This window comes from Siniperca chuatsi, linkage group LG13 (genome assembly GCF_020085105.1).
Source record: "Siniperca chuatsi isolate FFG_IHB_CAS linkage group LG13, ASM2008510v1, whole genome shotgun sequence".
NCBI lineage: Eukaryota > Metazoa > Chordata > Actinopteri > Centrarchiformes > Sinipercidae > Siniperca > Siniperca chuatsi.
The window spans coordinates 20,762,118-20,776,028 of record NC_058054.1 but is presented as its reverse complement, the minus strand read 5'-3'; the positions used below and the strand labels follow the sequence as shown (position 1 = coordinate 20,776,028).

General features: G+C 38.7%; 1 protein-coding gene across 2 annotated transcripts in view; it reads left to right on the top strand.

The window, feature by feature from the left end:
- slc1a7a (solute carrier family 1 member 7a) overlaps positions 1–13,911 on the top strand; it is a 46,700-nt gene that overhangs the window by 13,583 nt on the left and 19,206 nt on the right. For both annotated transcript variants that reach the window (XM_044220859.1, XM_044220860.1), the window contains one exon: positions 5,409–5,488. In XM_044220859.1, coding sequence (XP_044076794.1) covers positions 5,409–5,488 — 80 coding nt within the window. The remainder of the gene's footprint in view (positions 1–5,408; positions 5,489–13,911) is intronic.

Below are 13,911 nucleotides of genomic sequence, written 5' to 3'. Positions count from 1 at the left end.
AAGTGTGTTTGTTCCACTGTTAGCAGACACCAAGACTCGGTGACAGTTTGTCCTTCCTGCACACAGACAATATACTGTACACACACACACACACATACACATTCATGTGTACACTCTGAATACTATGTTCACAGATTGATACACAACAACACAAAACATACAAATGTACCACCACCCCCACTCCACACTCACACACACACACACACACACACACACTCGCTCAGCTATTTGGCCTAAAAGCTCTCTCACTCAGAAACAGAATCAAAAAGCTTTTATTGCTCCATCATCTCACTGCACAGATGTGCTGTACTTAAATTTATTTTTTTCAGTTCCAACTCTTCACCTTTGTTTTGTTTTTCTACTGGCTTCCCCCCTCATGTCATCACGATATAATATTATGCATGCATTAATTGCATAAATTTTTTTTGGCCACTTGTTTTTTTGTTTGTTGGCCTTGACATATTATCACCTTTAAGGGGTGAACGTGTTAGCAAAAAGTTACCTATTTATACAGCCAGCAGACACAGAGTTACATCAACATTCATTAGGATTTGTTGTGTTTTTGGCCACCAGACAACATCTAATATTCACTCTCCTTTTAGCTCTGTTTTGGTCTCCACCTATCTGGTCTATCTTTAACTGCTAAATGCTCCACTATGTTCACCAAATCACCATTTTGGTGATTTGATATATTGCAAAATCAGATGATTGATTTTCACATAAGTACTTAAAACACTTCCTGATCACAACTGCATTACAATAGTAACATAACTTTTGATATAAATTAACCATAAAAGAAACTCATGTTTACCATGACTGATTACCAAACTCAAGGAAGTTTCTGCAAGCTGTTTGCCATGCCGTACATAAACTGAAACCAATGGCTGTCTACAAGATAGGAAATTAATCCAAAAAGTCATTTGTTGGCTTTGAAAAACGGTGGACAGTAACATAAAGAATGTATGTCAATACACATAACTGACACCTCTGGTATCGCACTACCTGAGTGGTCATGTGTCACTAATGAAAAAGGACACAGGACTGACACATGATTAAATATGACAAAATCATACAACCTTCAGAGACCGTGAAACTCCACACAGCAGCTTCTGTGGCAGTGAGACCTCACAGATGTCATTCAATACAATGAATACGTCTTTATTTTGGAGAATTCTATTCACAGTTTCTAATAAAACACATAAATGAAGCTGTGCATCTTATAGCATGGCTTCTTTTGTGAAGAGTTAAGTAAATGCAGTTGAATAATCTGCAGGACTGAATAATCTAGGTTATGGGTTAATAAACTGTCACTACAGTTGCTGCTGTGAAGCTAACAGCCAGAGAGGACGAGACATTTCCCAGAGCCAGCACAGCAGCTCCAGACAGCGATACTCACAACTCTCCTGCTACTATAGCTAACATCACAACAACAGCTTATCTTAAGTAAACTGAATGCCCGTGGGCAAGTCATTTAACGTTACCTGACACACAAATCATGGCTGGAATGGCTCGAATAATGTTGTGTGGCTCGGTCCAAGCCACTTTGTTTATTTCCCAATAACAGTGCCAGGGGCTGTGTACAAACACCAGAGTTTTTTTCACACTGAATAGACAGCTAGCAGACCGTGAGGAGATATTCACTGAATTTGACAAAAAGACGTGTATTAGATTGGAATCGCATACCCAATCTTTAAGCAAAAGACAGCAGCATAATGCAGCATAGCACTGTGTTTATTAATGTTTGGAGGTGAGAAGTCAAACATGCTAACACGGTGTGAAAAACACTCCTGTTTGTTTTGGTTACCTTGAAGCAGAGTTCACCGTGCATCTCCAAGCAATATACAGCTGAATCAGGTGCTCAGCAAACGTCCAAAGGAACAGAGACTGGCGTACGCTGATTGATTTGCAGCCTTTAATAGTGCAAAACCGTTTGTTTTGGTTCCCTTTGTTGTGATGGAAAATTGTTGTGAGCTGGTCAACTCTGGTGAAGAAGACTTCAGGAGATTCTGGATATCTTACACAGTAATGTTTAACGAGGCTTGGCCAAGGAGACAATGGTATCAGCAGTACAAGGTGAAACTTAGTGTAGTGCCAAACCTGAAGTCTGAAGGCTTCCTTCTGCTCCCACGATATTTATCCCTAGCCAACGGTATAGTGTTTCTGTCCCTCACCTGTTAACCACATTTTATCTATAAGACCTAGGGGAAATAACTTACAAAATGGAATTGTACACATGCAACATACCAAATCTCATGACATCTGTACTAACTCTGACTTATTATGTTTTATTATGTTTTTTCAGTATGACAAACAAAATCCCACCTTCCAACTTCTGATCAAACACAGGTAGAGGACTGATATAACTGAAGAAGTCTTATAAGCCAATCAACTGAAGTATTTGGGCTTACCCTGCCCTTAAACCTTCATTTCTAACACTGTTGAAGAATTACTTAAAGAGAAAACACAGGACTACTCTCTTTAGCAACCATCGGACCAACTATCACAAACAATTTGCAACAGGATATTATTCAATTTCCCATTGTTTCAATCTTTTTTAGCAATACGCTTCTAAGGATGGTAATGTCAGTGGGTCAGTCGGTCGGTCCACCACTTCAGTCTAGACTGAACATTTTCAACAAATATTGGATAGATTGCCATAAAATTTTGTTGTTAATTAGCAAATGTTAGCATGCTAACACACTAAACTAAGATGGTCAACATGGTCGACAATACCTGCTAAACATGATTGTGAGCATGTTAGCATGCTGACATTAGCTTTCAGCTCAAAGCTGTGTGCCTAAGTAAAGCCTCACATAGCCGCTAGCATGGCTGTAGAGTTTCAGTCTTTCAGACACTTTGTTTTGGCATTACTAAATGTGTGTCTGGTAATTTTTTTCATTGGAATGTTTTTATTTCCATTGGCTTTAGTTTAAAGTCCATCAGCATAATTTGAACAGGCTATAACTAAAAACGTCTTGCTAATGAGACCAACCACTCACACAGACACACAAAAAGCACACATTTGTTCAGTTACTAAAAGGCATTGTTGACAGGAAACTGGAAAAAGAAAAGTTTAAGGCAAGACAAGGAAAGTTTATATGTATAGCACATTTCAACAACAAGGCAATTCAAAGTGCTTTACATAAAACATAAAAGCAACATAGGGCAATATAAAAAGACATTTAAAAAAACACTTAAAAAGAGTTAAATAGAAAATAAAAACAAGATAAAAACAGGAGAGTAAAAGTTACAGTGAAGTGTAAGAAATTAATCATTATTCGAATTAATAAAAAACAGAGTTGCAGCATACCTGCAGTTTTCTGGGAGTTTGTTCCAGATATGTGGTGCATAAAAACTGAATGCTGCTTCTCCATGTTTAGTTCTGAATCTGGAGACTGAAAGCAGACCTGTCCCAGACGACCTGAGAGGTCTGGATGGTTCATAACGTAGCAGAAGATCAGAAATGTACTTTGGCCATAAACCATTCAGTGCTTTATAGACCAACAGTAGTATTTTGAAATAAATTATTTGACAGACAGGAAGCCAGTGTAAAGACCTCAGAAGTCCTCAGGAGTGCTGTGATCCACTTTCTTGGTCTTAGTGAGGATGCGAGCAGCAGCGTTCTGACCGATCGATTTTTTTTTAGAGAGACCTGTAAAGACACCGTTTCAGTTGTCGAGTACTGAAGATAAATGTATGGACAAGTTTTTCCAAATCCTGCTGAGACATAAGTCCTTTAATTCTAGATATATTCTTAAGGTGGTAGTAGGCTGACTTTGTAATTGTTTTAATGTGGCTGTTGAAATTCAGGTCTGAGTCCATGACAGCCAAGATTTCTGGCTTGGTTTGTGGTTTTTAACATTACTGATTGAAGCTGAGCGCTCACTTTTTATCATTCCTCCTTGGCTCCAAAAACATTTACTTCAGTTTTATCTTTGTTTAATTGAAGAAAATTCTGGCACATCCAATTATTGATTTGTTCAATACACTTACTCAGCGCTTGAATTGGACCATAGTGCCCTGGTGACATTGTTATGTAAATTAGTGTGTCATCTGCATAATTATGGTAACATATTTTGTTGTTTTCCATAGTCTGAGCCAGTGGTAGTATGTAGATGTTAAACAGAAGAGGCCCCGGAATGGAGCCTTGGGGAACTCAATGTAATTACCTATAGACACAAAGTAGTCCCTGTCCTTTAAGTAGGATTCAAACCAGTTTAATACTGTGCACTGTGTCGCACACAGTTTTACAGTTGGTCTAGTAATATGTTGTGGTTGACTGAGATCCAATAATACTGAGACTGAAATTCTGTCACTGTCTTCTGTAAAATGAAATGAGTTCTGTCCTCTGGGAGACTATTTAAGTAACAAAGAGCATAAAAACTAAAGGCAGTTTGAAACATTGAATTATAATAATTTAAAAATCTATTGTATACTAAAAGCCACTGCACAGTGTGTTTTCTTTCTTAGTTCCTGTCAAAACTTTAGCCACAGCTTTCAGAGCTGCAACAGCCTCTTTTAAAAGTGCATTAAGGTTTCTTTTTTACAAGTTACAAAAGTAGGAAGAGGTCTGGTTTTAATAGAAGCATGTTATTTTTGCAATATTGTTTAGGTGATAAAAATCTTTCTATATTGTTGACATGAAAATTGAGGTCAGCACAAAGAATGACACCAGGACTCTTCTTGAAATGTCATCAGTACTTATATAATATTTGAAATTTTGGGAAATATGCGTATTCGAGAGTTAGATGAGAGTATTGATACCTCTCTTGTATGGTATTTATGAAGCAACCGCCATTTTTTTTTTTGCCTCTTCTTATTAGCATCAATATCATCAACTCATTCTTTTGTAAACAGAAAAACCTTGTAGGACTATGACTAGTTTATGTCCTCAGAACATTTAGTAACTGAATTAATGGGATGAGGGTCATCCAGTCCTGCATCATGAACATAATTATATTAAATGTTTAATAATACAGTATATGTCTAAATACATGAGTACCAAGTCCCATGAGTACCAAAATATAAATAAATACATGAGTACCAAGTCTTGATCCCTGTGGAACTCCATGCCATGCATGAACTGTTTTTGAGAATGGTTTCCAATAAAGAAATCCAATCATGCAAATAGGTCTTGAACAAGTGGCAACACTATGTCAGACAGTCCAACACTAATAATGGTGTCTAATTATGTTAAATAATATGGTGACGCGGTTATTGGTTGACAATCTGATGTCTGGTTAGTGCAGTGAAAAAACTCCACAGCAATTAGCACATACCACTACAGATGTCACTAATGCAAACAGTAATAATGCAGGCCACCATAGTGAGTAAATTGCTTGCATAATATATTTAGCTTGTATTGTAAAACTTTGTATAAACAGTGTGTTTTTCTCTGCCACTTGCAGGAGGTGAAGTACTTCCAGTTTCCCGGAGAACTGCTAATGAGGATGTTGAAAATGTTAATCTTGCCCCTCGTCGTATCCAGGTAAGAGCAACACAGCTCCACACACACTCACTCATAAACATGCACAATCACTTGCATCTTGTGTGTGTGCCAAATACCAAACTTGATGTATTGTAAGAGATGCTTGATTATTTGGGTGGATGTTGATTTTCAGTGCCTGACAAAAAAGTCAGGTTTTAAGAAAGCAACATAAAACACAAAAACATTATTTTTGCTTTGATATTCTTATCAGTATCACCTGTTGCATTGATGTCCTGTAGTTCTGTTGAATTACATTGTCTAAGCGCAAATGAATTGAACCAAATTAAACTCACTGGGCGAGTATCATTGTCACTGCAGTCACTCTCCTCCAGCTACATGCACATACAACGAGGCTACCATATGCTGCAGAATCATTTTGGATACAACACACTGTTACCTCTGGCAGTGGTTAATATTACTTTGAAAATGTATCATCTGAGAAATCAGGGCCGCTGACACCACATGCTTCACCTCTTCTTTGGAATAGATGAAACATGAAATTTGATCAGTCTGGGAGCTATTTCTTCTGAGAACACTGAGGCTGAATCAGAATGAGGTGTTTGAATTTACTTTGAAGTGGCTTGAAAAAGAACTGATTAGGAATGTGTGTCCTTACATATGGAAATGCGTTGTACTACACTGTATAGCAGAGTATAGCCATTTGAGAAATCAGAGTCCATAGTAAGACATTTACTGAAATTAAAGAGAAAATTCATTCTTATACAAATATGTGCTAATTTATGTCTGTGATTAGTTTACGTACTCCTGAGTTGCAAGTACTTTTTTACTGCCTCAGAGACACAATGTTTGTAAAAAATACAAATTTTAAAAAAGCAATGTATCTCACACCTGTGGGTAATTTAGTTGTTTGTCATGGCTGCATCTGCGTCATGCATCTTTTGCTTTGAATTACCTTCTTTCAGTTTGCGTTTTAACTTAAGACTGACCCCCATGCCAGTCAGCTGTCCTAAGTGACCACCTGTTTGTTGGTCTACTGTGCAAAATATAGTAAACATCACAATACATGTTTTGCTTTGAGTCACGGGTGCAGCTTTGTTCATAGACATACCCCAAATATTCATGAATTAAAAAACCTTCAAATGGCTATACAAATATTAATCCACCTTTGACTTAGAGCCACAAGTACAGGCTTGTCTTATTGGAAAGATGTGCTGGAAAATGTAGGAAATGACTGTTTAAAGGAAGACAAGGCAATACAAGGCAAATGTATTTGTAAAGAACCTTTCAACAAGGCAATTCAAAGTGCTTTTTATAATACCTAAAAAGGAAACACAAGGCAATATAAAAAGACAATTACAAATAGGATATAAAAAGAGTAAAATAAAACAGAATTTCAACAGAAATAGGGACACAGCCAGTTGACGTTTTTTGTGTAAGACTTCTGGTCATTGGCTAGCTAACACAACAACTCTTTTAGACCACTATGGCTTTGAGGAAAACCGGAATGTTTTGTGCAGTTAAGCATTGCCATATTAACTGGTACAAACAAAAAGTTTACTTGGAGCAGGAGTGTTTTCAACCACCTGATACCAGAGAAGTGGCTAGGCTAACTTACTGAAGTCCCATTGAAAACTCCAAGGCGACTTCTTGTCAAGAGATTAGCAGCCGCAGTTTGAATGGCTACGCTAGCTAATGCTAACTCTTGTTAGTACTGTAAAACAAATTTAATTAAAAGCTGAGCCCCAGTCATTTTACTGGTCGTGTGTGGCTACACATTTTGTCAAATAACGCAGGTCTCAATTAGACACTGGGTCTGGTTTTTATAGAAGTCCTTTGGCTGTATAAAACCTCTTAAAGCCCACCGGGTCGCCCGCTTGAGCTGATACAAGCATAAATGTTTAAACTTTTCAATATGGACATGCTAACATTACACATTGATAGATCGGTTAGATTCTTCACAATTCAATCGTTCAGTTCATTTTACAGAAACCATGAGCACCAAAGTATAATTCATTCAGATTTACCAGCATGATAAACAAGAGAGACTAAAATAAATGGTGACTCCCTAACGTTACCTTTGAAGCGGTCAGAAAGTTCGATTATGTGTCCATTCCTCGATTATTTATATTCCTTTAGTCCGTAAGGGTCCACCGATCAAAATAATCAAAATGGGTTGTGAATGTTGTCATGTGAAGTCCATTGCTCACTTGCCTGCTAACTTTGTTCGTCAAACTGAGACCGCACTTTAACTAACAAACGATATTTTCTCTTCTTCCTACACCTTGTTGTTGGGTATGCTTGTTATCCTTTACTTTGCTGGCTAAAAAATAAAAGTGCCCGCACCTTTCTCTATTTGCAAATAAAGTTTGAAATAACTACGGTAACCTTAGGCTTTCATCCTTTCTAATGTAGGCTACCAGTATGATACAGGGCGCTCGCTCTCTCTCATATGTTATATGAGGCCATTTCTTCATGTCATCCTCCCACTCGTTAATAGTTTGAGGTTGTGGCACCAACCTGCCATTTTGATTTTTTATTGATTATTGGAAGTGCTCCCATGACATCGTTAAATAAGCCAGTTGAGCCAACGTTAGTTAGCTCAGGGAATCAATCAAACGGAAGTGCGGCACAAAACCAGAAGCTCGACCAACTGTCTACTTCTGTATTCGAAAATTAGGTGAATACAAATGAGCTAAACCTGCATGAAACGGAGTAAACAGGACAAAAGGATTTACAATGCAGTTACAGTGCAGGGTGAGATATGAAGGAAGTTTCAACCAAGAGTTGAAGCAGACCTCAAGTTTTTTGGGGAGTTTGTTACAGATAGAAGTAACCTACATAAAACAGTCTGGGGGAAATTATAACGAACCTGCTGGCCGGCTGGGGCCTTTCTGTGTGGAGTTTGCATGTAGATGAAAAGCAACCTAGATGAGATTTTTATTGCACTCAGTTACCTTTTTCAACATCAAAGATTAAAGAGTCATGTTTATATGGAAGTAAACCTGTTGCCCTTTTATAGCGTTGGATGCATTCTTGGAAGCGTGCAGCCTGCCAGATTCTCCAGTTTGACTATTTTAGGCCCAAAGCTCTTAGTTGCCTGCATGAGGTCAGTGATGTCCAACACACAAAAAACCTCCCAAAACAAATCATGCAAACGCACCGGTTACATGCAGGGTGCTTTGTGCAATAAGCTACTTACAATCTATGCAACAGCAAAGACTGGATGAGAAGTTAATCCTCACTCTGTCTCTTTCTGTCTGTCTGTCTCTCTGTTTCTATCTCTCTGTGCTTCTGTGTCTGTCTCTTGTATATTTCTCTTTCTGTGTTTATCTATGTCATGTTATCTATAAACACAAGGCAAAGGGCAGTAAGAGTATGTGTTTGTGCGTTTATGCATGCTCATGATCCACTCCCCCAGTTTCACAGATTCAGAGCAGGAGATCACTTCAGTGCAGGTTTCCTGCCAAACGTGAGACATGTGAGGGCAAGAGATGTTAATTACAACTAATCTGAAACAGTGCAGGCAGGCAAAACACCACTTCAGCACACGGCAGCGTAAAAGCAATCAGGGCAAACATTCAAAATGCTGAGCATGGGCTCAGGCTGCTGAAGCTCCCGTTGAGTCGGAAACACACACAATGTTCCTGGTGCCTGCCTGTGACTCGATGGAGGCAATAATGGATAATTAAGGTGGAAGGCACTGCTTGTTACCTCACAGCTGTTGTGTTTAGACTAATCACTATCCATCCACTCCCATCTACTCTGAGATGATTTGCGGTATATCTGTAGGCCAATATCTTTGCAACCCTCTACAGACATTCACATGAATCCAGCCACAGATGCAAACAGTAACAATTATTGACCAGTCTTCTGCCATGCTCGCTGATGATGGCACAGTGTATCTAGATTGGGATGCACAGATCGGCTTGTTGACACGGTGCATGGTACAGTAGGGCTTATCTAGGGGTGAATATCCGCCCCAGCCCTATAGCCTGCCTGTCCCCATTTTTTTCTCTCTCAGCGCCATCTGCGCACCAGCCAAAGCGGAAACCAGATTATCCCAAGAACGCGTCATTCAGAATCAATGGCCACTCCACTTACTGCCTCGTTATGTTCCATGTTTCTTTGGTTTTGGGATTGTAATTAACATGAAGAATTAAATAGAACTAGATTTTGGGGAGAAAAAATGTTTATTCTTTTTTTTTATTGGGGTTTCTAGTGAGAGCATTAACATTTTGATAAAGCCCTTGGAAGCTCTTCTTCACCACTGCTTTGTCTGAGATCTTAAGGTGAAGGTCTAAAGGTGAAGAGCAGTTTAATGATATGCAGCATTCGCACAAACATATGGCTGATCCAAACTGTATTCAGTGTGCTGATGTCTGCCTTTGTGTGAAATCTTGCAGCAAGGTGTAAATGTGTCTTCCTTAGTTACAATGGCAAACGGTGCTGAGATGCGAGTGCCTATTTCCAGAGTTGTATTTCACTCTGTATTTGTCTGTATTTTACCCTTAGTTTGTACTCAGTCTCTCCATATGCAGCTTTAAGTTGAATGCTCAGTTACACACAGTGAAGAAGAAATAATTGGCATGGAAGATGAGTGTGTCCTGCAGGTTGTTTACAAGGTTTTGAGAAATATGAATCACATATAGCCTTGAAGCATGTTTTGTTTAAATGCAAAGCTACCATGTGTTTTCTTCTCAGAAAATGACGGTGAATGTATGAGTTCATTTTAATTGGGCACCCTGTTCTGATTTTTTGATTGATGATTAAAATAACACGTGTGGAAGTCGATGTTTTAATCATGTTTTTTGTGTGGATTGACATTTGCCCTTCACAGTGAGATTTTCCCTGTCACTGCCGAATTTCAGGAGGGTGGTAGATCGCTTGATTAGAATTGATAGCCACATAATTCCTTGTGAATATTTCTCTGACTATGATGATGATGATGATGAAATGAGCTAGTGTAATTTTCTTGAGACAGCACTAATGTACAAGTGAATAGAGTGTAAATGACTCTGATTATAGCTTCAAATGTAAGTGCTTGTACCCTTTTCCCTGGATGTTAGGGTGACACAGTGAGTGTGGGCACATGCCATGTGCTCATCAAGTCACATTGTGATGGTTCGTTGTCAGGCTGTGGAAATGTCACAGTGGTGCAGGTTATGATGTGTGCGTCTTCTCAATGCAGCCTAATTTGTTTTGCTGGTTGCACTGCGGGACTGCCTGAGTTCATTTAAAATTATTTTAAGATATTTCATCAAGTACTCCCTCTATGGTGCCATAAAGGAACAATGTTGAATCAACTAGTGGCAGTCAGACCACATTAATGAACTGCAATACTCATTAGTGTATACAACGTTGAAGAGCATAACATTTCAAAGTAAGATCTTGTTAAAAGGAAGGCGTAACAACTAATAAATGTCTCCAACTCATCAAACATATTCATTTAAATCTCAGTTTCTTGGCCATCATGTTGCTGAAGTGTGTTTTGTCTTGTGTTGTGAGTAAATGTGCCTGGTCACAGAAGCAGTTAAAACGGTGAAGACTTGCAGCCAATTTTATCATTTCAATAGAATTGCTGTGATTATTGGATTTGCAATCAGGGGAGAATAAATCCATGCACATTTTAGTTCAATTTGGGTGAACTTTGACCTGCATTGACCATTTCAAGCTGCCTTGACAGTACTGACCTTTTAGGGAAGGAAGAGCCCAAAGTGGTGGAAGCTATATGCTGTAGCTTACTATCTGTGTTGCATCATTCACTTTTATTTAACCTTCTTCTGTCGGAGTATAAACTGCTCCACAAAAGAGACATGGTTGGCAGACAGTTATGACTAGTCGATGGTACAAATACATATTTTAAATAAACTGTGTGAACTTATTGTCCCATTAGTGACCAAGCTAAGCTAATGAGCTAGCTCTGAGAGTTATATTTTCCCTCTTTAGTAACTTTTTATTGAACAAAATGGTGTATAACAAAATTCCATCACTATGTCACCAAGCCAATAGAACCAAATATTTCACAAAGGGCCACTTTTACAGTGCTGTATGGTCCCTGACAAATATATATTAAGGTAAACTAATCTAAAAGTGTAACTAGGATCTGTAGTACTCAGCAGCATGAAAAGGAGTTGGGGTTTTTACTACCTTCATTATATAGAAACATGCAGTGTGTTGTGTCATGCTGGTAGTTTTTAATTTCACAAGTTCTTTTATTGACCGCTGGGTATATAATATTAATATATAGTTATTGTTTTTTCTGCCCTTCCCAGGAAGCAGAATCTCAATGATGTTGGTCAGCTCAGCAGGTCAAGCAGCGGAGTTAGATGAACAAGAGGTTTAGAGAGAATTGGGGTTTTTTTAATCACAGCATACAGAGAGACAGATAAACACACAGCGGTGTAAAGCAGGGCAGTGAGGATTTCCCCTGATGGCCATAAAACTACAGTAATCCAAACTAAGAGCATAAAACTCAACAATCAAGCAATCATTAATTCATTAAATCTATTGTTTATTAATTCCTTAGATCATGAGGTCTGTTTTGTGCTCAGTATTTTTCACTAAGCAACGGTGAAAAGAGCTTCTATAGACTGTTTTAATTCATGGACTGGCAAGAGATTGATTTGAAAAAGCCTTGAAGGCAAAAAGGAAGGACCCATTATTACTGAGTCAATATATTTCATTTATTATTCATTCCATGTGGTGGCAAGTTCATGGAAATGTCCTGGATTTCTGATATATATTTCTGGCATATTTAGCCATTAGTAGTCACCATTAGTTGTCAGAGCTGTTGTGAGCTTCTTCTTTGAAACTCTCTTTTCCACACCTATTGTATGCTGAAGCTGTTGTTTGTGTGACATCTAGAGAGGCCTATAATGATCTGAGCTGCTTTAATAAAGGCCACAGTGTCACTACCACATGTCATGGATGTCATGGATAACATTTCTCCAAGGAGCCTCTGCCTTCTTTTTTTCATGTGGACAAAGGATTACTGTAATGCTCTTGGTCAACGAAGATGCAGCAGGGAGGACTGTAAGCCCCATATGGTCCAGAAATCTTGTGGCAGATCTGCTGTACGTGTGCTCGAGACCTCACGATCGAGGCAGCTGGCAGGCAACGCACTGTAATCCCACCTTGACTCAGATATCAGAGATGAAGGAGTTCTCAGTGTAGATACTCAAGGGTCGAGTTATTCAATTTCCTGTCAATAAGAAGCAGAGAAGCAACAGCTCAAGTGCACTTAAATGATTTGTTCCTCTGAGCTCAAAAGGTTTTACGTTGCTCACCAAGAAAACAAGAAAAAAGTGCATAGGTGTATTCTTAATTTCATTTTTAATTCAGTGCAATGTTATGTTGTCTATCTTCCTGTTTCTGTGGCATCAATTTAAAAGCCATTTCTATTCCACTAACCCCCATTCATTTGCTTCATGTATGTCCAATACATCCCAGGTGACAGCCTTGTTTAGATCTTCCACCTACACACAGTATATACCACTGGTTTCCAACCTGGGGGTCGGGACGCACCAGGGGTCATAAGAAAAATCTAAGGGATCCCAAGATAATTAAAGGGATAGGAAAGATACTATTATTTGTGACTCCTATTTCAGTTTTAATTTCTTTCACAGGCCTTAACCTGTGATGAGGGGTCACAAGTAGACAATGCTTAATTTTAAAGCTGCCATAATAGTTTTTTTTTGTTTGTTTTGTTTTTTATTTATAATGGATTACATGACTTTGGGGGTTGCTCATAGTGACGTGCCCACAGAGATTTATCACCCAACTCTGCAGTTCCTCTCAGCTCTATGGAGTGTTTTAGTGTCTTTCAGCTCATTGTTTTGATCTCCAGTCTGAAGCTTTACAGTTTTGGTTCAATCACACTACGCTCATAGCGTCATTTTTGTCCGCAGCAGGCCACTGTTTTCAGACAAAAAGCTCTAAAAACCTGCTGTACTCTACCTGCCCAGCACCAAACAGCAGAAAGACAAAGTTAGCAACTGCCTATTGAACATGGTGGAGCATTTAACAGCTAAAGAGACTCCAAATAAATACATTTTTTTTTACTAAAATAACTGTTGGATGTATAAATAGACAATTTTCCAAAAAGGTGATATTATGTCATGTTGTGTTTCCGCTGCCCCCAAGTGTCCAAAAAATCAGTTATTTCAGGTTTATGGAATCACAAACCAAAATGTTTGTGTACTACTGGCTACATTGTACATTTACGGTGTATAGCATTTCACTATTTACATGGCATTTATGCACAAACCTATCCACATCATATTAGACATTAGTGAAAATATGTCTGGAAATATCTGGCAGGAGGTGTGAGGGAATGACACTTTGGACGGCTGTGGCTTAGTGGTAGAATGGGTCGTCCACCAATCGGAAGGTCAGCGATTCGATCACAGCTTCCCCCAGCCCACGTATCAAAGTGTCCTTGGGCAAGACACTGAACCCCAAAT